This window comes from Cnephaeus nilssonii (assembly GCF_951640355.1).
Source record: "Cnephaeus nilssonii genome assembly, chromosome: 7".
Taxonomy (NCBI): Eukaryota; Metazoa; Chordata; class Mammalia; order Chiroptera; family Vespertilionidae; genus Cnephaeus; species Cnephaeus nilssonii.
In genome coordinates this window covers 88,443,787-88,466,606 of record NC_137078.1, presented here as the reverse complement: position 1 = coordinate 88,466,606, position 22,820 = coordinate 88,443,787, and the positions used below count along the sequence as shown (strand labels likewise).

At 58.8% G+C, this 22,820-nt stretch overlaps 1 protein-coding gene across 1 annotated transcript in view; it reads right to left on the bottom strand.

Moving 5' to 3' along the window:
- Nucleotides 1-22,820, bottom strand: part of RUNX3 (RUNX family transcription factor 3) — a gene marked incomplete at its 3' end in the record, with an annotated part of 59,268 nt that overhangs the window by 8,824 nt on the left and 27,624 nt on the right. Inside the window, exons 2-4 of the mRNA XM_079778245.1 lie at nt 16,667-16,938; nt 14,589-14,745; nt 6,178-6,282 (exon numbers count right to left, since the gene is read on the bottom strand). Of these exons, the coding sequence (XP_079634371.1) occupies nt 6,178-6,282; nt 14,589-14,745; nt 16,667-16,938 (534 nt within the window). The remainder of the gene's footprint in view (nt 1-6,177; nt 6,283-14,588; nt 14,746-16,666; nt 16,939-22,820) is intronic.

The following is a 22,820-nucleotide window of genomic DNA, read 5'->3' as shown; positions in this document are numbered from 1 at the left end:
CTAAAGTCACACTCCCTTCCCCCACCCCAAGCCGCAGAGTCCCCACCGTGGCACCCTCACAGGCTGTGGCGCTGGCCAAACACGTTCTGTGAGCGCGCTCCACCCACTCGGGTCTCTACCCCCGCCCGCTCCAAGGGAGGCAGGGTGATCATCCGCACGTTAGACCAGGACACCAAGGCCCTGGTAAGTCGTGTCTCTGTGTCTGGGACACAAAGCCAGGACAGCAGCGCCAGCACTGTCACCCAGAACCCAAGAACTCCAAGCGTTCTTTCTCTTGACACCTTCCCTTTTGCTCCCATTGTACAGATGGGGCCACTGAGACCTCAAGGGGAGACCTATGCTCAGTGCTTGGTCTGGGATATAATCAGGGACTCTGCCCCCCTGAGCACCTGTTCCCACCATGCGTGTCCTGCCTTCACATCGGGCAGACTTCCTGGAGGAGGGGTGTTAACACGTTGGGAATTGCTTCCTTGTTGCTGTGGAAGGCTGCAGGGAGGGGCAAAGGGAAGCCAAGGCGCTCCACATGGCCAGGGTGCCAGAGAGTCTCAGCGCCACGGGGCCCGGGCCTTCATGTCGGGAGCAGGAGGAACTTCCTGTGCCCAAGGGAGGGAGAAGACCTCTTTCATGTGGCTGCCCACAGTGGGAGCGGGCGGGGATCTCTCGCGGTGCCTCCGTTTCCCCCTGCACTGGCTGCTCACGGAGCCCCTCTGGCTCGGGAAGTCTCTGACTTAAGATCGCAGGAATCAGCCGCTGGCAAGACTGGGACCCCAGAATGGAGAAGGCAGGGCTGCTTGCTCCAGGGCAGACAGGCCGACTCCAATCACGCCCTGCTCTATCCCTCCTAGTCCCTCTTCTCCTCTGGGACTCAGTTTCCACACCTATAAATGGTTATCATATGGTCAACTCCTGAGAGTGAGGAGGGGCTGAGGACAGAGCCAGGACTGAGAAGCAGAGCACTGGGGGGGCAGGGAGCACGTTGGCGCCCAGGACCTGGCTCAGGCTGCCTGTCAGCCTCCCGAAGCTGGGCTCAAACCTCTGACAGCCCCTGCAGCGTCTCCAAGCCTGTGATGCTGCTATGCGAGACTGCTACAGTCACCCCATTTTGCAGATGGGAAAGTGGAGGCACGTGGTCAAGGTCAAACCTAGAAAGGTCAGCACATTGCATGTAACTTGGCTGCTAAGGTCTTGGCCTCCCAAGACCTCCAAGAGAGGAGAGCTGGGCTGCCTGGCATTGAGGTGTGGCTGGCAAGAGGCCAACTCAGTGTCCTGTCTCGACTGCGTGGAGGGGGCCAGGAGGCCAACACAGGCAGAGGGCAGGGAGCAGAGGAGCTGGGCAGGGCCACAGGAACGGGGTCATCTGCGGGGAACAATGTGGGCACCCAGATGAAGCCACTCGGCTGCCTGGCCAGGCTCTGGAGCGGCCACAGCCCAGACACAGCAGCCACTGTCTGCCCAGCTGAAGGGTGGGGCACCCAGGCCCTAGGCCCGCTCTGCGGCCTGTCAGGAGATTTACACCCGACTCTTAACAACCGCATGGAATCACAGGCGGGTGCTGGGCCCCGGGTGGTCTGCCGTGAATCGGCCCCCTGTGAGCAGATGAAAGCCGGTCGGTGGCTGGCGGGGGGCCAGCGGGCAGGGAGGCAAGCTTCTCCTTCCCAGGCCTGCAACTGGGGTTTCCAGCGGCCTGGGCTTGATTAGGGAGCCAGGGAGGTCTAAGGTTAACCCCTTCCCTTCTGCTGGGCACACTCCCCCGGGGATCGTGGGGTCTAGGGGGCTGGGGCCAGGAGCAGTTGGCTCTCCTCAACGGGGGCATCCCTCCGCCTCCCCACACCTGGAGCTGAGGGCAAACCCGAGGCCGCGGGAGCTTTTCCTGCCCCTGCCGCGGGAGCCTCCAGCAGCCACAGTGGCTGCTCGCTTCCTTCGGACCCCTGCTCAAGTATCACCCCTTCAGGAGGTCTCCCCTGTCCCTCACCCCTGCCATGTCTCATCCCCTACACGCTGCCTGCTCACCCCAGATTTTCTTTTCTTCATAGGACTTTATATCATCTGAACTTAAATCAGCTCATCATTTGTTTACTTCACTTATTCCATAGTATTTACCAAGCACCTACTGAGTGTTCATGTCTGTATGCCAGGGTCTATACCAGTGCCTGACAAAGCAGAGGAAACCTCCTCACCCTGTGGAACGCATGTACGAGTGGGGAGATGAGAGAGAAAAGAAATGAGTGAACTACACAGCATCTTAGAAGGTGCTCGAGGTCAAGCGAAAGCCGGGAGGTATAAGGGGATTTGGGGGGATTGCCGTGCCTGTGATTTGAAGCAGGGGGATCAGCAAAGGGCTCACTGCAAAGTTTGCGGAAAGACTTCAGGGAGGGACGCAGTGAGCCATGAATCTGGGGGTGCTGGGGGTGGGGGGTGGGTAGGGGTAGGGTTCCAGGTAGACGGAATAGCAGTGCAAAGGGCCTGAGGCAGGAGTGTGACTGCCCACTTCAAAGACCGGCCAGGAGGCCAGCGTGGGGAGATGAGGAGGAAGGCGTGTGAGAGGAAGACAGAGGAGTAATGGGCACAGATCAGGTGGGGCCTTGTTGCCATGGTGATAACAGAACTGTTTACCATCTCTCCCCACCCCTGTGTGTGAGACCCATCTGCTGGGTTCACTGCGAGTCTAGCTTCTAGAACGGTGCCTGCCTCATGGTAGGTGCCCAGGAAAATATTTGTTGAAATCCTCCATGTACGTTTTTGGGAAGGGCCCCCAGGCAAGATGCCAGGGCTGCCCTCTCTCGGCCTCGGGCAGGAGTAAGAACCTGGCACGACCCTTTCAGGGACCAGCACCTGCTAAGCCTGGAAGACGCGGAGCGCGCAGTCCCCCGTCTGCGGTCCACGACAGAGTCGCCAGGCGCTGTCCTGCCTCCTGCCCAGATCCTGGATCCCGCTCAGCCACCTGCTTTGTAACAAGCCCCCAGTGACCATGAGGGACACCAGTATCGAGAACCTCAGAAACCGAGGCCACACAGGCAGGAAGCCACCAGCCAGCCTTCAAACCCAGCCGGCCACCTGGCTGCCGATGGGGCACGCTCTGCAGGGCACTGGAGGGGAACGACCCGGCCACAGAACCCACAGCGGCCTCAGAGAGCCGCAGGCGCCACTCCTTGGCTCCCTGGACCACCTACTCCCATCCCACTCCACAAAGGCTCAGCCTCACACGGGGTCACAAAGCAGGAGAAAGGCCCAGAACGAAAATCCTGACATAAACCATGAGGGCTCCTGAGCCCTTCCTGCAGGAGGGCAGCTGTAAGCTGGGTTAATGCCCACAGGAACTCCCCAGGGGAGATGCTAACATCGTTCCCATTTTACAGATGAGCACATGAAGGTGGGAAGGCCCCTCTAAGCGGCTTGCTAGCCTGAGCCCCAGGCTGGAGCCCTGGGTGCACCGAAGCTCACCCTTGAGCAAGTGGCTTTGCCGCTTGGCCTGTCTCTTCCGGGGGCCATTAAGGGTCAGTTAACCGAGGCTTTGCACAGGGCCTGGCACTCGGGAGGGCTGGATGACCAGCAGTGGGGAAACTGAGGCCCAGAAGGTCACAGGCGGAAGGCCAGGCTGGGACTGGAACCCAGGGTGCTGGGGAGACCTGACCTGAGGCTGGGCCGGGGCAGGGGCAGGGGCAGGGGCAGGGGAGGAGGCCAGCAGGTCCTCAGCGTGGCAGACCTGGAGGACTGCCTGCCCTCCCCCCATGCCCATGGCTGCTCTTTTCCATGAATGAGCTTTTGCTAAGGTTTTATTTGAACAAGTCCCTTTAAAACCACTGATCTGGCCGGTGCCAAGGCCCAGCGAGGGCGCCATCTGCCTCAGGTCACGCAGCAAGCCTGGCCTCTGACTCCGGCTTACCTCCAGGCCTGGCTTTCCCTTCTTGCTGCCTCTTCCTGTGCCACCCACTCCCCTACCAGCTCACTCCAAGGGGCTGTCTCAGGTGTGGGGTACCCCAGGAGAGACGAGCAGGCAGGGGGAGGCCAAGTCTTCACCCTCATCCAGGGGCCTCAGTGGGGGCCGGTGAACAGCTCTGGGCTGGGCGGGCTGAACATGGAGGGCTCTGAGGGATTCCAGGTGCTGCCCAGCCCCTGGGAACCTTCCCACCAGGCTCCAAGCCCCGGCTAACACGCCTCTCCACGCTGGTGCTCACTGCTTTGTGCCGCATCAGTCACATCGAGCCCAATTGTGGCTCCCGTCCACCCTGATTCTGCCCCTGGAGACTCAGAAGAGAGTATCACCTCCTTCAACAGAAACTTAGACCTCTATTACCATGGCCCGGGGTTCTCAGCAGCCACCCCAGGGTGGTGGTGATGGGAGCCCAGGGAGACGGCCAAGTGCCAGAGATCACAGAACACAATCCAGTGACTCACAAGGAGCCTCCCTCTCTGCAGCCAGAGGCTAGCCACCTTGGGCACTGACCTCCAGGCCTGCAGGGTGGGGGGCATTATCCCGCTTCCTGGAGGAGGCAGCTGATGCCCAGAGAGGTCTGCAACCTGCCCCAGGCGCCCCCGCCAGGCAAACTGGCTTGGACTCTGCTGCCTGCACAATGGCCGGTGACACTCAAGGGCGTGCCCGCCTCTCACCCGGAGATGCTGGGGAAGCACTGACCCAGTTCCCGATGACCAAGCTGAGGCCAGAAAGGAGACATGACTTGTTGGAGCTCTGAAGCCCAAGGCCAGGGCACGGACACACCCATGTCCAATCCTAGCAGGAACCTGACCAGACCACGTGCCTGCTGGGAGCTGCCTGCCTTTGGGCCTGGTAACCGTGTGCGACAGCTCAGGGGAGGCCGCAGGAGGTCGTCCTGAGAGGCTGGAGAGAACTCTTCCAGGGCCAGCTCTGAGCCTTCCCTGGATGGGCCATGCCCGATTCCCAGTGAGGGCACCACGCACGGGGCCAGGCCTGGGCGCCCTCACTGACCACGCCCTGGTAGTCACTCTCCGTTGTGAGCCTCCTGGGCACTGAGAGACCGGGAGCTTGTCCTCCTGCCCCAGGCTTACTCCCTCCTGAGTGGGGATCAAAGGCTGTCTCTACAACCCTGGGCGCCTCCCTGAAGCTAAGACAGGGTGAGCCCCAGCCAGGATCTCAATGTCCCCAGGCCTGAATTCTCTCCTCATTGGGACTGGGTGACCCTTTGGCTCTGCTGTGATGAGGACCTTACATGAGACAATAAATGCGAGAGGGCTGTCTAAACTGCGAGGGGCCACAATTACAAAGAAAGACAAGGACAGGGCAGCTCTCAATGCACCAGCGAGTGTGTGCGCGTGAGGGGCAGTCCAGACAAGAGCTCTGCTCAGAGCTCAGGAGCAGCCAGTCCAGAGATGGCCAGCTGGTTCTCTGTTTCATTCATTCATTCATTCATTCATTCATTCATTCATTCCTCACTCACTCTTTCATCCAGTGAACACAGGTCTCTGGCCCACTCTGTGGCAGCTGCCCCTCCAGTTCCCTAATCTGAATCTGCAAACCCCAGGTCCTTCAGCAGGCAGAAGCAATGAAACACAAACTCTCTTGGATGCTAACATGCACGGACAAGGGTTCCCTACACACAGCAGGTGCTCAATAAATATCTGCAGAATCAAATTTGCTTTCCTGATCTTGACACTGGGCCCTGGGGTCAGCATGCCCTGCCTCTGGGTGCCTTGAGGAAGTCACATACTTAGATTCAAAGAGTTTCCAAGGAGGGGACCCGGCCTCCTTCAGCCACTGGCAGAGGAAGCTGGGGTGGAGCAGAGCACACCGGGCCGGCCTCCAGCTCCGAACACACACCACACATATATTCATTCTCTCCCTCCCTCCCTCCCTCCCTCCCTCTCTCTCTCCTTTTCCAGCCTCTTCCTTTCTTTAATTAAGGATGCAAGTCCATACTCCCCAGCAGGCTCCCGACCGCGTCATCCCACAGGAGCGGGTCCGCTGATCGAACGCCCTGTCCCAGCCTCCTCACTGGCCTCCTGAAGTCCAGGCCAAGCACAGAGGGGTTGGGGCTTTGCTGGCAGGCACACAGCGTGTGGGGGTGCAGAGCAGAGGACCACACTCCCCCGCCCCCAGGAGTGCTCCCAGAACCCAGTGCCATCTGTCTGACCTCGGCTGCTGCCCTTCCCCCTTTGGACCCTCCCTCCCCACCCAGGGGACTCAGTGGCTCTGGCACTTACGTCTGGGCTCCCGGGGTCCATCCACAGTCACCTTGATGGCTCGGTGGTAGGTGGCCACTTGGGTGGGGTTGGTGAACACGGTGATGGTCAGTGTGAAACTCTTCCCTGGGGGGAGCGGGGAAAAGGCAGGAGGTTGGTACCTGGAGCCACTCACAACACGGTCTCCCCAGAAGCCCCCTAACCTTCCGGAAGGGGCAGGCACTCTCCTTGGAACCTGGGCAGAAGGTGGGGCTCTGGGTGAAGTTCAAGCTGCTGGGTTGGCATTCAAGGCTCCAGGAGGTCTGGCACCAACTTTATTCTGCCCCCACCTCCCCGCTCTGCTCTGGCTTATCCCTCTCTGTTCTTATCCTGTTTGTGCTCCTTCTATGCAGAGACCCCTGTGATTTTGGGGTGGGGAGCAAGGATGGAGATATATATATATATTTCCCCCTGAAAGTAATTAATGATTTTTATAGAGAATTATGAGAACATAAGATATAAAAAAGAAGAAAATGCCCATAATCCCACTAGCCAGAGATAAACACTGTTACTACTTGGTGTTTTCTCCTCCGATCCTTTTCGTGTGGGTAGGCACATTTAAAAAGTTGCAGTGATTCCAATATATATACTAATAAAAGAGTAATATGCTAATTAGACCGGGAGACCTTCTGGACAAAGCCATGGTGGCGGGACTGAGGCAGAGGTGGTTATGGGTGATCAGGCCAGGAGGGGAGGGCAGTTGGGGGTGATCAGGCCGGCAGTGGGGTCAGTTGGGGGCAAGCAGGCCAGCAGGAGGGCCCAGTTGGGGGTGAGCAGGCCAGCAGGGGGGCAGTTGGGGGTGAGCAGGCCGGCGGGCGGTGGGGGGCAGTTGATCAGGCTGGCAGGGGAGGCAGTTGGGGGTTAGCAGGCTGGTGCGGGGGGGGGGCAGCTGGGGGAGAGCAGGCTGGTAGGCAGAGTGGTTAGGGGCGATCAGGCAGGCAGGCAGGTGAGTGGTTAGGAGCCAGCGGTCCCAGATTGCGAGGAGGATGTCCGACTGCCAGTTTAGGCCCAATCCCACAGAGATCGGGCCTAAACCAGCAGTTGGACATCCCCCAAGGGGTCCCAGATTAGAGGGGGTGCAGGCCAGGCTGAGGGACACCCGCCCTGTGCACGAATTTCGTGCACCAGGCCACTAGTGTGTGTGTGTGTGTGTGTGTGTGTGTGTGTGTGTGTGTATTTTTTTTTTTGGTACTCTGCTTTGTTTTTCATCTAACATCACATCATAAGCACTTTCCCATGTCATTAAAAATTCTTCATAAACTTCATTTTTAATGGCTGTAAAATATTTCAACTCATAGGAGCCTCATCTTTTATTCATTCATCTCCCTGCTGCTGATTTCTTATGGCGTGTGTGGCTGGGGCTGGAAAAGGGCTGATTTGGGAGCTGCAGACATTTCATTTGTAGACACAACTGTTATTTCCAGGACTCTGTTCTATTTTTAAATAGACATTTGGCTCCAAAGTCTCCATTCAAAATTCCTGAGAGGGGAAAAAACTTTTAAAATAATTTATTTTTTTACCATTTGAAATAAAACGAAAATGACCTTCTGCTTATAAGAGCCTTTGTCTGCATCTCTGCTCACTTCCTCAGCATGGATTCCAAGAAGTGGCGCCTGAGTTCATCGCAGCAGAGGGCTGGGACGTACTGAGGGCCCCGATCTCTCTTGAGAGATGGGGTGGCTCTCCAGAGAGCCATCGTGCTTGGCGTGAGGCCGCGTGTCACCCTGGTGCCATCGGCATCGTCTATTGAGGTGGAAGACCTTTTAAATGCTCCTGACTGAACTGGTCTTTTTTCTAATACTAGTGCGAATGACACTTTTTATATGTTTATTATCTGTCCTAACCCAACACAAAGTATGGCTTCATGTTCTTTTATAATTTCGTATTAAGGTTTCAGTGCCTCTAAAACATCATTCTGTAGCCCTAGCCAGTTTGGCTCAGTGGATAGAGTGTTGGCTTGGGGACCGAAGGGTCCCGGGTTCGATTCCGGTCAAGGGCATGTACCTCGGTTGCAGGCCCAGGCCCTGGCTGGGGCTCGTGCAGGAGGCAACTAATTGATGAGTTTCTCTCACATTGATATTTCTCTCTGTCTTTCCCTCTCTCTTCTACTCTTTCTAAAAATCAATGGAAAAATATCCCCGTGTCGGGGGGGGGGGGGGGGACAAAACAAAAACCATTCCTCCGTACTAGGCTTGTTAACACCTCCCTGTCCTATTTGTGGCGATCAGTTGCCCATTTTGCTCCCTGGCTCTGAGCGGGCTGGCGTTTCACTTCTTTCTCTGGTTTGTGATTTCTCCTATCGTTTTTCTGTTTAGGCAGGTTGCCCTGGGTAACAAGGCCAATAAAGGTTTGCCTCTGATGAACTGTGTCCTCTTTACTTTCTACATCTAATTCTTTGATTCTTCGGGGGATGACTGCTCTGTATGGTATAAGGGAAGGATTTTCCCTCAAAGGGCAACCCCGGTTTTCCCAGCGCCTCCCTGGAATGCGAGGACCCCCTGCCTGTTCTCCGTTACCATCAAAGCCTCCACACAGATGAGACTGGGAGGATGTGGGGGAGCTTCGCTGATCCCCCGAGTCAAACTTGGCCTCTGTCTGAGCACCCCTATCTCTGGATCCCAGTTATAGGCTTGGAGACTCCCAGGGGGCAGGGCCATTGGCTCGGGGCACCTGAGTCCCCCAGGGCGGGCTCAGGGTGGGCACTGAAGCGGCTGCCCGAATGGACCCCTCTGCTGACCCTGTGCCCCCAAGGACTCTCCAAGGCCGGCGGGCGGGTTTGACAGCCCCACCTCACAGGTGTGCGATGAAAACTCGGCGAGACTGACAGCGTGCAGTCCTCTCTACCTGGTCCTCTCTGAGTGCTGTTGGCTCAGTGCTTCTAGCCCCAGGCACAGGAGACTCCAGAACCAAGGTCACCTGCCAGCCCGCTGGGGCCACACCCAGGGACCCACGGGCTCTGAGACGTCCGGGCTGCGAGGATGGGGCTCAGTGTAAGTGACTGGAACTGGAAAGGGGGGGCCCTCGGGGAGAATTTTCCGGAGCCAGCCGGCTAAAGGCAGGGATGCAAATGCCCCCAACGGTCCCTGCCCTGGAGTCCCGGCTCAGAGGGACACACACGGCCCCTCACTCTCAGACCACAGGGCGCTTCCCTGATCTCTGCAAACAGGACGTGCAGAGGGCTCGGGAAATGCCAGGCCGGTGGGCTCAGGCTCCCGGCTCACCCTTTCCCGGGGGACCCTCCTACTGCTCTCCCTCACTCTGAGGTCACTTCCCTCCTGGGCACCCCGGCCCCCAACCCGTCAGGCACTCTCTGGGGGTCCCCGGGCCTCTCTGCCCATCGCTTCCTTGGTCCACAGGGCACCAAGTGCTGAGAGCAGCCAGAGGGCTGCCAGGCGGGTGGGCCCCAAGCCCCTGGAACCCCCCTTTAATCACCTCACCTCCCTCAGGTCTCCACTGAAAAGTCACATCCTCAGTGAGGCCCGCCCTGGTCACTTTCTCTAAAGCAGGAGTCTTTCCCTTGACATTTGCAGCCTCCTCTAGAGCTGAGTGTGCCCGAGAACTGGGGTAGGGAAGAAAAAAGCAGGCAGTGGTACTGACCCTAACCTCTAAGTGAAATTCAGCATCTCTCTCGGGCCTGAACACAGGCAACAAGCCACAAAGCATCAGAGGTCCCTGTGACCTTGTCACACAGACGTCACAGGTATCTGCGTCTCACATTACAGACGCTGCAGATTTCTCTAAATATCCTCTGCGCTCGTCACAACTTCAAAATCATGGTCGTCACTGCTAGATCTTATTGTTTAATATGCTAACCAAGTGGGCACATTTATCACAATTTTAAAAGACAGCTTGCTAACTATGTTTTAATATAATTGGGTCCCAATGTAATCTTTTGTATTTTATTTTGTTCCCTGGAAAACATTATCCCGAGGCTGTCAAAAGGGTCCACGGGGCGAAAAAAGATGCAAGAAGCTCACCCAGCAGCGTCATGAACCTTCCCTCGCTCCCCGCTTGAATTTCCCCAAATGCTTATTACTTCTAACAATTCATCTACTTATTTATCTTGTCTCCCAGTATTAGTCTGTAAGCTCCCTGGAGACCAGACTTTTTTGTGTGTTTTTCATTGCTGTTTCCTAAGCCCCTAGGACAGCACCTGGCATGTAGTAGGTGCTCAATAAATGCTTGTTAAATGGATTAAGGGCAGAGATTACTGCTCCCATTTTATAGATGAGGAAACTGAGACAGAAGGGCAATGAGTAGACCAGGTCACACAGCATCCAGGCAGAGCCCAGGAAGGATGGAATGTGATGGAGCCAGCCCCTCTACACAGATACTAAGGGCCTGTGGGAGAAGCCCCTGTCCCCATCAAGCAGCAAACCACAGGACACCCGAGGTCATCAGCCCTCCTCTACAGCTTCCTCTCAGTTTCCAGGCCTGGCACACCCTCCCAGGCACTCCCAGAGAGGAGGGAGGGGGCAGGAAGAAAGGGAGAGGCTGGGACCTGGGAGCAGGTAACAAGAGACAGGGACTCCTTGAACCAGGGGGGAGGAAAAGCTGCCCCTCTCTCTGCCTAGCAGCAAACCCATCCATCATCTCTCTTCTCCTCTTGGAGGAGGAAGCTGAGAAAACAAAGGAGGTGGACAGCTTTGTGCAGGACCCCCGGGCAAACTTGCAACCAGCCAGGAGTCTAGGAATTGTAAGTCAAGGCACTCCAAAGGCTGGCGATTGGAGGGGGAGAAGTCCTAGTGTGGAAATAGCTGTCCCCTGGGGCTCTGAGTGGCCTTAGAAGCTCCTGGGGCCCTGAACCAATCAGCACACACAACTGGGTCTGGCAGTGTGACCTTGGGCAAGTCCCCGTCCAGTCCCTCTCAGCCAGGGCTCCTGTGTGTGATGCCCCTACCATAGGGCTCTCGGGTAGTGGGAGGGGACCTGTCTCGGGAGCCTCTGGGTCTTCTCAACGTTGGCCAAGAAGCCAGCTATCTCCTCCCCACCAGTGGTCCCCCTATGCCTGCAGCTCACACCTTTCACCCCAAATCTCTCTCCACACAGTACGGCAGGATCTTTTTAACCAGTTAACGACGGTTTGGGAACGGAAGCTCTTTTCACTTTCCCCTAGGCCGGCGGCCGCCTCCTAGGGGGCTTTTGGGGGATTGTGGTGTGTGATTCTCAAGAGGTGGGGTTGGGGGTGGTGGTGTCCAGCATTGCACAGGGCCATGAAATAGTCATTCTCTCTGTGCACGAAAAACTTGCTGATAAAGACCATCTGAGCCATGAACTTAACTAAATTTTGCATAAAACAAGGTAACTTTTTTTTGGTACACTTTCAACGTCTCTTGAATTTTCCAGGAGGAAAGACATTCTTAAAAACATTTGTTCAGAACTTTACCAAGAATTGTTCACAAGTTCAGAAAATCACGTCATTGACGGCAGTGCGGGGGTCAGACTTTGAGTCATGTACACCCCACCTGCCGCCTATCAGAGGTGGAAGCACCCGTCCATCAGATGCTGTGGTCTCGCCCAATATTTACATATTCAAGTAGAGAGTTTACTACAAATCACTTTCCCCATTTTTCACTAGGGCTATGGAATTATGGAGGCTTTGAAACTGCGTAGGTAGGTGGGCTGCGTTATCTGCATGTCATTGTGAGATGGGAAAGGGCGTGAGAAATTACTGAAGCGGGTGCTGTGCCTGGGAGAGTGTGGAGCTGGGCCTTAATCGCTGCGAGAGACACCAGTGACTTGGTTTCCTTCCCTTCCTTTTCCTGTTTCACACCTTCAGGCTCATCCCCAGAGCTCGGTGCTGGTGGTGTGTGCCTGTCTTTCCTGGGAAGGCATCTCCCTGGAATTGAGAGAGAATCCAGGAATGACAGGCAAGGGAACAAGCGGAAGCTTCCATCGGGTTCCTTGGCCCCGGCAGAGGTCGGAGAGCCAGGGGCAGGCTCTGGGTCCCACATCCCAACCTGTCCCCACTCCTGAAATGGCCCACACTGTCTGTGTCAATCACTGACTCGTTCTCTCCGAGGGAATTTCCCACTGGGCAGGATGGGCAGGGCCGACCAGGGCTGCTCGCCACAGGAGCGCTTCGGCCTCCTTCCTCACAGCCACCCGCCTCCACTTCTCCCACTCAACAATTCACACCTTCTGGGTTTCCCCCGCCCCCGCCCAAACCGCACCAGAATCAGAGAATGAGTGACTGTCACCACTCAAAGGGACTTCAAAGATCTCTTCTCGTCCCAGGCATTTGAAGTAACAAAATCTCTAACATGCATCCAGCTCTCGATATCTGCCAATGGAGACACTTGTACCAAGTTCCTTAGCCCGGACAAAATCCCATGCGGTAGGTACCATAGGATCCCCATTTTACAGATGAGGAAACGGAGGCACAGAGAGATTAAGCCATTTGCCCAATGTCACCCAGCAAGTCACCAGTGGAGCTGGGACTGAAACCCAGGTCGGATGTTTTAGAGCCCAGGCTGTTGAATACCACGAGCCTCCCAGGCCTAGAAGTCCTGTCGACTCCCACAGGCATCAGAACCCCACCTGAGGCCTCTTCCTGCTTCCCAGGACCGCTGAGCCCGGGGAGAGGGGCTCAGGCTCCTGCATCTATTTTCCAGAGCCACAATGCAGCCTCCGCGGTGCCCGCTCTAAGAGCGTGCTGCCCAACAGTGCTTTGGAAGTCCATCTCCCTCCCAGCAGGCCCTGCGGGTGGGCACAGGTCTGTGGGCATCCACGCCACAAGGAAATCATTTCCAGCAGCAGAATGGCCAGGCAAGGTCTCAGGAAACTCAGAGAATCATCATCTCTTCTCTTTCTATATTGCACCTCCCAGAAGAGGGGGTACGAGGCCACGTTCCTGATGCCGTGCTGGGCCCCAGGGACTGAGCGTCCCTTCTGCCTGCCCCCAAGGGGATGCAGCCAGAGTGGGCCTCCCTCTCTGCCACCGCCACCTGAGCTGACAGACTGGGCCACCGCCCCACAGCCGAGCTGCCTCCGAGCGAGCAAGCTACCGCCAGGCAGTGGCAGCTAGCTAGCGACTCTCCGCTCAGGGCTGGGGCTGGGATTAAGTTGCAAAAGGCTTGAGATATTGGGGATGACAAAAGGGGCTTGGAGACTAATTAGGAGCAGCAATGAAAGCTTAATTCATAAAAGCAAACATTTTCCATCCATCAACCTGCAACCAGTTAAGGGCAACGTTTGAAAGAAATCTGTGCATGGGGAAGGGAGCCAACAGGAACAGGAAATGTTTGAAAGAATGTAAACTATTTCAGTTTCATAAAAAGTAACAAGTAAACAGTTATTACATGCAAATAAATGCCCTGGTTTTAATTAATGCTGAAAAGTCAAAATATGTTTGACATTTGTATGTATACATGGAACGGCTGAAGAGGAAAAAATGGTGCCCAGATGCCCACTTCCGAGCAGGGCTGGCGGCTCAGAGGGAGCTAAAACCTTGAAAAGGCCTTGTTTATTGGTGATGAAAAGTACAATTCTGCCTCGGCCTCTGTGGAGACTGGGACCAGAGGGAACCCGGCTTCCTTTCTTCCCAAAGCTGGATGGGCAGGCCAGGTGCTCAGGGGAGGGCACTCCCCAATTCTCAGCAGGCTGGTCTTAAAGGGCCAGCGAGCCCTCAAGTCTCCATTCCTCCCCTCCCCCCGCCCCCCCCCCCGCAGCCCCCCCCCCCCCCTCTCATGGCAGGGTTTCTAGGACTTCTGCATCCAGAAGTGGTGATGGGTTTCAGGTCCTCCTACTCAACAGCCCCTGGTGGCAGCCACAGCTGTGCCTGATCCTGCCCCCAGGTAGGTCAGGCAGGTAGGGTGGCACAGGGGCCTGACTCTGGGGTGGGAGAAGGCAGCCTCTGAGCTGCGCTTTCCAGTACTCAGCATCCTGTACTGCATTCGTTTCTCTTCTAAACCACGTTAAGGCTCAAAGGGCTGGGGAAATGGTGGCTTTGGGAGACCACAGCTGCGGGGAGGCAGCCCCAAAGTGTGGGGGAGAGTCCGCCCCAGTGGGGAGAGTGGCTGGGGTGCTGGGTCCCTGAAGACCAAGGATGTGTCCTCTAAACCGCCTGCCGACAGACCTAAAAGGCCCTTTTTTGAGCCTGTTCATTTCCCCCAGCATCTTTTGTGAGATCAGTGCACTTACTCAGGAAAGAGATGCGTGGTGGGCTCCAGGGGTTAGGAAGCCCCAGAGACTGGGGGGAAATTACAGCTTTTCCCCCCACATCTTCAAGGGGGTCTGTAACACCCTAAGGGGTTGCAAACCGCTGTTTTAGACAGAACTGGGCATGGACCTGTTTCTGGGGCTCCCACTGGGACCCCTCATTCTCAGCTCCCCCCTCCCTCCAACCTTTGCTACGGCCAGTGCTGGGCTGGCGCAGTCTCCCTCCCACTCACCTCGCCCACTGCGGCCCACGAAGCGAAGGTCGTTGAACCTGGCCACCTGGTTCTTCATGACGGCAGAGGCATTGCGCAGTTCGGCAGAGTAGTTCTCATCGTTGCCTGCCATCACCGTCACCACCGTGCCATCTGGCACATCCCCCAGCGCCACCACCTGAGGGCATGGAGCAAGGGGACAGCTTAGAAAGGTAGCGGGAGGCAAGGGGAAGGGGGGAGGGGCTGGGGCAGGCAGCTCCCCGAGGTCCCAGGCGCACTGCGGATTTCTCAAATGTGGAGTGGAGAGGAGGCTTACAAACAATAGAGACACCCCCCCAACACACACACACACACACACACACACACACACACACACACACACGCACGCACACATCTCTACCTTCCGTACCAAAATCCTAGACACACTGGTTAAGCCAGGCCCTGGGAAATCACCCCTTCCATTCAACTGAATCTGAGGGAGAGCTGGGCGCGAGCTCAGTCACTACGATGTAGGGAGCCGTTTCGTTTCCTTCTTCCCTTTGCTTGTGAGCAAAAGAGGAATCAACATTGCCTCTAGCAACCAAGTCTCTACGTTAAAAAAACAACATCAACAACAGTCATTAGGGGACTCAAATAGCGCAAGAGCCGTTTGGGGTATGACATGTGGCCCCGAAATGTGGCCTCAGCCCAGTGTGTCGGCCTCTGCATAGCCCGAATTCGTTATGCAGGGAAAATGCAAAATGCAAAACAAGCTGTCGTTTTGAGAGGGTTTGTCCAGAAAACCCCTTTAAAGTGCCAGAGGGGCTTTTGACAGCAGGAGGATGCACCTGCTGGGAAGTGCGGGGATTGGGGGTGGCGGTGCCCCCTAATATGTCTCCCCCCCAAGCCTCACCCCGTGGCAGAGCACGGAGAGGCAGATGCCTCTTGAGAAGGAATCCGGCTGCAAACACAGTCACAGCCATGTATTTGAACGTGGCCACCGCGTGCAGGGACGAGGGATCCAGATGGTAGAAATTTCAAGGAGAAAATGTTTGGGGTCTGATTAAAAAGGCCAGATTTCCTGTCAACATCCTGTCTTCTTTTAATTTCAAAGATTCCTTTTAAGCTCCAAGTGACAGTAAAACCCTCCGATCTGAGGATTAAAGTCACACGGGCCTCCGCCGGCCCCTCCCCAGGACAGTCTCCCCACTGGTGTTTTAAGATGTCACCCGGGAGACCTCAAAGAGCCACTCATCCTTTTTTTTTCTTTTTCTTTTTCTTTCTTTCAATTTGGAGTCGGGGACGGCCTCCGCTGCCAGAAGCCGCTGCCTGCAGCCACCTCGGGCGCCGCCACCCCCGCGCCGGCCCTGCCCGCCCAGCCCTTTCTCACGGCAGCTGCGAGAGGTTTAGGGGAAAACCAAGCCGTTTTCGTTTCATCTCGCTGCCCCCCTTAAAAAAAAAATGAAAATGAAACAGTCGCCTACTCCCCGGCAAAGAGAAGGTCCTCTGAATGACGGGGGGCTGCCAGGGGTGGGAGCACCCCCAGACTTTGCCCAACCTTTGGGATCCCCGCCGCGGCCGGTGAGGGACAGCGGCTCCGATCCCGGCCGGGGCCGCGCGGTGGAACGTTTCCGAGCGGGAGGCGGAGGGTGCGAGCAGGAAGTGTTTCTGAGGCCGTGCCGGAGGAGGGGTGCCGGCAGTGCCGGGGAGGCCCACACCCTCCGCACCCCACCGCCGGGTCCTCGCCCGGGTCCCCGGGCTCCTCTCCTCCCCTCCCCGCAGGGCTGCGTCCGAAGGATCCGGGTTGGAGGGGAGCCCCAGCGGCCCGCTTCCCTGTCCACGTTTCTCCGAAGGGCTCCCCGAAGGTGGAGGGGGCATGCCTCCCTAAAAGTCACCAGCGCGGGGTGCCCCCAAAGGAAACGCCTGAGGCTCCGGGGGGAGCGCGCCCTGAGACCCACAGGGCTGGTGGCCCAGTTGCCCGGCTCTGGCTTCGGGGTCGCGGGCGCGTCCCCTCCCCACCCCTCCCCTCCGAGGGTTCCCCGGCCCCGGCTCCGGCTCCGGCAGCTGAGACGCCCGGCGCCCCAGGGGCCGTGTCCTCCCTCCCCGGGCCCCGAGCTCACCTTAAAGGCGACCGGCAGCGTCTTGTTGCAGCGCCAGTGCGATGGCAGCACCGAGCAGAGGAAGTTGGGGCTGTCGGTGCGCACGAGCTCGCCCGCGTGGTCCGCCAGCACGTCCACCATCGAGCGCACCTCGGGCCGGGCGCGCCCGCCGGGCCCCACGGCCGCCTGCACGCTCAGCGCGCCGCTGTTCTCGCCCATCTTGCCGCCGCCGCCGCCGCCGCCGCAGGGGAAGGCCGTGGAGGGAGGTGTGAAGCGGCGGCTGGTGCTCGGGTCTACGGGAATACGCATAACAGCGGCCGTCAGGGCGCCGGCCGGGCGGCGGCGGCGGCGCGGCTCCCCCGGGGCAGCCGGCGCGGGCGCCTCCTCCGCCGCCGCGGCCGCCGCTAGAAGCGGGAAAGCAGAAGCGCCCGACCCGGGCCTCGGGGCCCAGGGGGCGGCGCCCGGGGACGCCCCGCCGAGCCCGCCCGCAGCGAAGCCTCGCAGCCCCGACGGCCGCGCAGCCAGCCCGCTAGTCCCGCATCCTGGGCGCGCGGCCCCGGTGCGGCCGCCCGGCGCGCCGGTCCCGGCAGCTTCAGCCGCGGCGGGGCCCGCGCCGACCGTGCCGCCGCCGCAGCCTCCGCCCCCGCAGCCCGCTCGCGGCCGCAGCCCCACAACAAATCCTCAAGAATCAAGTGGCGGGGCCGCGGCCGCCCGCGCGCGGGGTTAGTACCCCGGGCCCGCGGGGCGGGGCCGGCCGGAGCGACGCGTCGCGCAGCCAATCGCAGCCCCCATCGCGGGCACCTCGGCGCTCGCGGGGGGAGGACGGGGACCGCCGAAGGCCGCCCCACCCCGAGGGGCGGAAGGCCCCGCCCCGAGGAGGACGCGCGGGGTCGGGTGCCCCCACGCGATAGCCCAGGGCCCCTCGAGGGTTCCGGGGAGCGGGGCCGAGGCTGGAAATGTGTTTAAAGCACCCGAGTCCTCCCGAAGCCTCATTTGCCGCTGTCTCCGGGGCCGCGCCTCCCTTTCTGCCCCCCTTCCCCGCTGCTGGCCTGCGGTCGGGCCGCCCCAACTCCAGCTGCTTTCGGCCCGTGCAGCCCGCACCCCAGTGGGGAGCCGCGGGGGCCCCAAGGCGGGTGACATCGCGCGGGGAGCTGCCCCCCAAAAGGCTCCTCACCGCCCCGCCCGCCAATTATTTTGACCCAAGAGCTTCCACAGCGCAGGAGACGAAGCGCGCACCGGCGGCCTCTGCAGCTCTCAGCCCCGTGCGGCTGTGATGCCGGCCGGGGAGGCCCCGGTGTCAACCCGGGGACAGAGGGAAGGGTGCCCCCTCGGGCCCGCATCCGGCTTGGGGGCGACTAACCCTGCTCCTCAGCGCTCTCCTGCCACACAACCGTGGAGATGCGCAGGCCTCGCTGAGTCGTCCTTCGTTGTGGAGGCCAGCGGCTTGTGGAAAAGCAGGATGGGCCTGGAAAATGCGAGTGCTTTTCCCTGCTCCCCCCCCCCCCCCGCCCCCCAACACCAGTCCCCGTGCTGGTAACTGCGGTCCTGCGTCCTGGAAAAGGACGCTAGTTTGTAGCCAGAAGAAAACTGGTGCGGAGAACGGGAATGGCTGCGAAGTTAGGGCCCAGGCTTCCAAAGGAGGGAATGTACTTCCTCCACGTGGGTGCAAACTGGCTCCCGCGGGTCCAAGCCCACGTCTTCCCGGACGGTGCGCTCCGGCCGCCGCGCCCAAGGAGTGCAGGCAGCTCTGCCGAGGCGCGGTCTGCACGCCGGCCCTGGCTAGTCGCTCCCACTCCCCCGGCGCGGCCCAACCATTCCCGGGGCTTCACGTCAAACAATCCCTTCCTCTCCTGCCTCCTAAGCCAGGCGAGCGGGCCCAGGGACCGGCTACAGAGGAGAGGGGAACAGGAAAAGATCCAAGACCCGTTCACTCTGGATTACCGCCCGGATGCGCTCCCTGGAGGGTGGGGAACGAACTCGTGCCGGCGGACCCCGCCGTTTTGGAGACGGGGGTGAGTATTCGTTGCTCCCGGCCCCCCGACAGGTGCAAAACGACGAATTTCCAAGCCTCAGGAGCACAGCAGCGTAGACTCCGACGGTGACCGAGAGATCCCGCCCTGGATCTGACCCTGGCCCAGCGGTGGCCATTTCGTCGTAGACAAACGAAATCAAGGCCAGGGTGCACTGCAGAGCAAACGGAATCTGGGCCAACCTCGGCCACCCGGAGAGCTGGTCCCTACCCGTCTCGGAGCCTCCAGTCAGGCCCTCGGGCCATTTGGAAAGCCCGGACAAGAGAGCCCTTTGCTGGGCTTTTTAGAGCGCCTGCACCGAGGCCCGCGCGCTCTCGGGAGCGCTGGCACCAGCAGCGGGACGAGAAGAAAGCGAGGGACCGGGGCCGTGGTGCGTCCGGCCTCTCCTCTCGGAGCTTCCCAACGACAGGCCCGCTGCGTCCGAGCCAGGTAGCCCGGGCCAGGGAGGGCGGTCGGCGCGTGCTGCCCTGGAGCGGCTGTGGGGCCAGGACCCCATCATGCATGTGAAGTTTGTAAATTCAATTTGTCTAATGGTTTCGGTTTGCACCCCTTACTTGCCCCGCCGCCTGATTTCTCCCTCTCATCCGAGGGGCGGTTTACAAATGGGTTTCCTGAGAATGGGGCTCCTGTGGGCCTCGGCACATGGCACAGGACCCGGATCGGCACCAGCCCACGGAGGGCGCTCGCTGAAGGTGCGTGCGGGGAACCAGAGGAGCCCAGTTGTTGGCGATTGGGTCCCCAGCCCCAGGTCGCCGGAGCCGGCTGAGCTAGAGCAGTTCCGGGAGCCACCGCTAGTTGGCGCCTGCACGCTGCCAGCCGCGGAGTTGCCCCGCAGGCCTGCGCGCACGTGTGCGCCAGCTGCGGTCCCGGTGTCCAGGCGCGGGGGGTCTTCTCCTAAGAGCTGCCCTTTCTGGACAGACGTCTCGTCCGACTCCTCGCCGTCTGTGCGGCTACGTCTCGAACAAACCAAAGGCTTTGAGTCTTCCTGAAGGCCGCCCTCCCCGCCCCCATGGACGTAACACTTTGGCACTCGCGCATTCTGCGTTCGCATCTCAGCATCCGAGGGTCCCTGCACCCTCCGATCAGCAGAACATTCTTCCCCACAGCAAGGCAGCCCTTTCCTGTCCTGGTCCGGGGGGAGGGCGGGGGGGGGGGGAGTAGGGCGCACAGAACAGACCGATTTCGACCTACTTCTTCTCCATCCTGGACTAACAGACCTAGGGTTCTCTCTCCCTCTCCCCACTTCTTCTCCCCTCTCCCGTCTCCTTCCCTCTCTCCCTCCTCTCTTCCTCTCTCTTTACCACGGAAAGGTAGTTGGACAGTTCCTACTCCCCTACCTGGAACACGGAGATACCCTCTCCATTTTCCATCTTTATGGACAGCCATCTCTTCTCCCCCTTCCACTAGACTGATGGGCAAACACCCTGCTTTCTCTCAAATGGCTCTCACCTAAGAGCGCCCTAAGTCGTCTGCAGCAGGGTGAGGAAGACAGGAAGTCTGGTCCTACCTTGGCCAAGAGCTGGGTAAACAGGGACGCAGCCTGGGGCCTGCAGAGCCCTGGTTCTGGGGGCCACTCCCTCCCCCAGCGCCCTTCACCCCTGGGAGAGGCCGCGTGGGTGAGAAGGACCCTGTGTCAGGAAGCCCTCCTCCTGCCCCCGGAGACTCAGTGTCTAGGAGTGCGCTCTGCACGCCGTCCTGGTGCTTCCCAGGGCAGACCTGGTTCCTGGAGCGTCCTGGTGCTTGGGGAGGGTGAAGGATCCCCCATGTGTGCCAGACAATGAACATACGTGCCCTGGAGAACCTTCTAAGAGGTCCCGTGGTTGTGGGGGGAGCTTCGGTCTGCAGTTTCACTGCCCGAGTTTGACTTCTTCCACCACCTACTGGGATCTAGAAAATTGCTGAAAACCCCTCTGAGCCTCAGCTGTGTTATCTGAAAGTGGGGAGAATAATACTGGCCTCCTCGTGTGTAAGGTGCTGAGCACAGACCTGGGACCTAGGGGGTGCTCCATCCATGCGAACCGGCTGGGCTGTCGTTGTTAATAAGACCGAGTCACTCCTTGTCAGGGGCCTTTGGCAAGTCCCCTCCCCTCTCTGGGCCTCACGCTCCCCGTTGTGAAATAGCCAGTTCTCGTGTGTTCGAAGCCTGCCAGGTCTTGGAGCCTCGTCCCTGGCCATCCTGCCCCCTGGGCTCGCCTGGGGAGGTCAAGACGGTGGCCTGGCTGCTGACAGAGGCAGCCTGCAGGAGGCCTTCCAGCACCCAGCACAGGGCTGCCTGTGGAGATGGACAATTCACCTTCCTTAGGCTCAGACCCTCACTCCAGAAACCCGCTGGTCCCCGCCCCACCCCCCTCCCGCCTTCCCCCACAGGCAGACATTATTCTAAGTAGGAACTGGCCTCAGCAGACTCTGTCAGCCCCCTCCCCCTCCGGCCCTCCTGGGGGCATCTAGTCCCTTTGTCCAGAGCCTCACAGGAGCCCCGTCCAGTGGCCAGCGCAGAGGACTGTCTCCTGGAAGCTCCCACTCTGGCCTCCACACCTCAGCTCCGGAGGGATACGGATCACCGAGTCACCCTCCCGCCTGGAGCCCTAGAGCTCCAGGGGGCGCATGGCTGTGCCTCGCTGAGCCGGTTTCCTCTCTGCGAATGGAGGCTGCTCTGATAGCTCCATGTTACGAATCCGAGGGATTCAAGGCCCCATCTAGGACGGGAGAGGCATTGAGTTTCACCGGATCTAAAATCCCATCAATTGTTCCATGTGAAGGAGAAAGAAAGGCAATACCGCTAACTGAACCAGCGCTCGCCGGCTCCTGGTTTCAGATGTATATTTATACGTATACAAGTATACATGTATATTACATATAATAGAAATTATATGTAATATGATACATAAAATGTATATAAAGCTAGAAAGGGTAATAAAAACCCGTATTATGTTTGAAGAGTTGTTGCCTCCGGGTTGGGGGCCCTCACCCCAGAGAATCCAGCTCGGAGCCATCCCTCCCGGGCAGACTCTGGAAGGCTCCAGAATGTTCCAGAATGTTCAGGCAGACAAGTGTGCTTCTCAAATTACAGAGTGGGTTGTTTTTTTTTGTTTTTTTTTTTTTTTGTGTGTGTGTGTGTGTTTGTTTGGAAAGGGCCAGACTCTGAGGGGAGGAGGGGGAGCTGGGGAGAGCACTGTGGTTAGGATACAGCTACTGGCTCTGCCGTTGACGGACTGTGTGACTTTTGCATCGCCCTGGCCGGTATGATGGGAAAAACAATGACAACCAGGTGTGCTGAGGTGTCACCGTGTCAGGCACTGTTTGGGCTTTAAGTCCCATCCTCACAGCAAGTGGACGTGGTAGGTGTTAGGCCCATTTAAGTGAAGAGGCACATTGCTCAGGGCTTTCTGTGCCAGGGAGAGCCAGAGCCAGGTTAAAAGGCCCATCGGACTCACACGTCGGGGAGCTGCGGCACCGCCTGGCTAAGCACGGCCTCCTCCTTGATGGAGAAAGTAGTGGGAAGAGCCAGGTAAACAGATGTTGAAAGTGCTCAATACATGTGCCGGAGCGGGAGGGGGGGGGGGAGGAGGGAGGGCGGCAGGGGGCTAGAGGCAATACGATCGGTTGGGCAGCTGCAGATTGGGAAGTGAGCTGGCCCTTCAAACCGGGTTGGGAGACGGGGAGGGTGCTGCGGGCGTCCTCCGCTGGGCCCTCCCTCCGGGTGCTCTCCTCCAGCCTGGAACCGCGTGCGGAGGTAGACTCGGTTATGGTCCCACTTTACAGACGGGAGCATGGGAAGAAGGGAGATGGAGACTGAGGTTGGGCAAGGCCGGGGGGCTGCCTGGCGTGGCCCGCAGGGGCCTTTCTGACCTTTGCCTGCCGGACTCCTGCCCACCAGGGAGAGAAAGGCTCCTCGGAGCGGCTGTCACCTCTCACATCCCCTCCAGTGGAGGAAAGACAGAAGGACTTCCAGGTTCAAAATGCCTCCAAGCCTTAATCAGGCAGGAGGCTAGGAGCCAGTCAGAAACCGATTTTTGGAATAGGATGAACCACAGGAGCAGAATCCCGAACTCTATCGGGTTTTTTCTAACTACAGTTAAGCTCTCACGGCATGCCAGGCCTCACCCCACACTTTATACTTATTTATGCCTCAGAGTAATCTTATG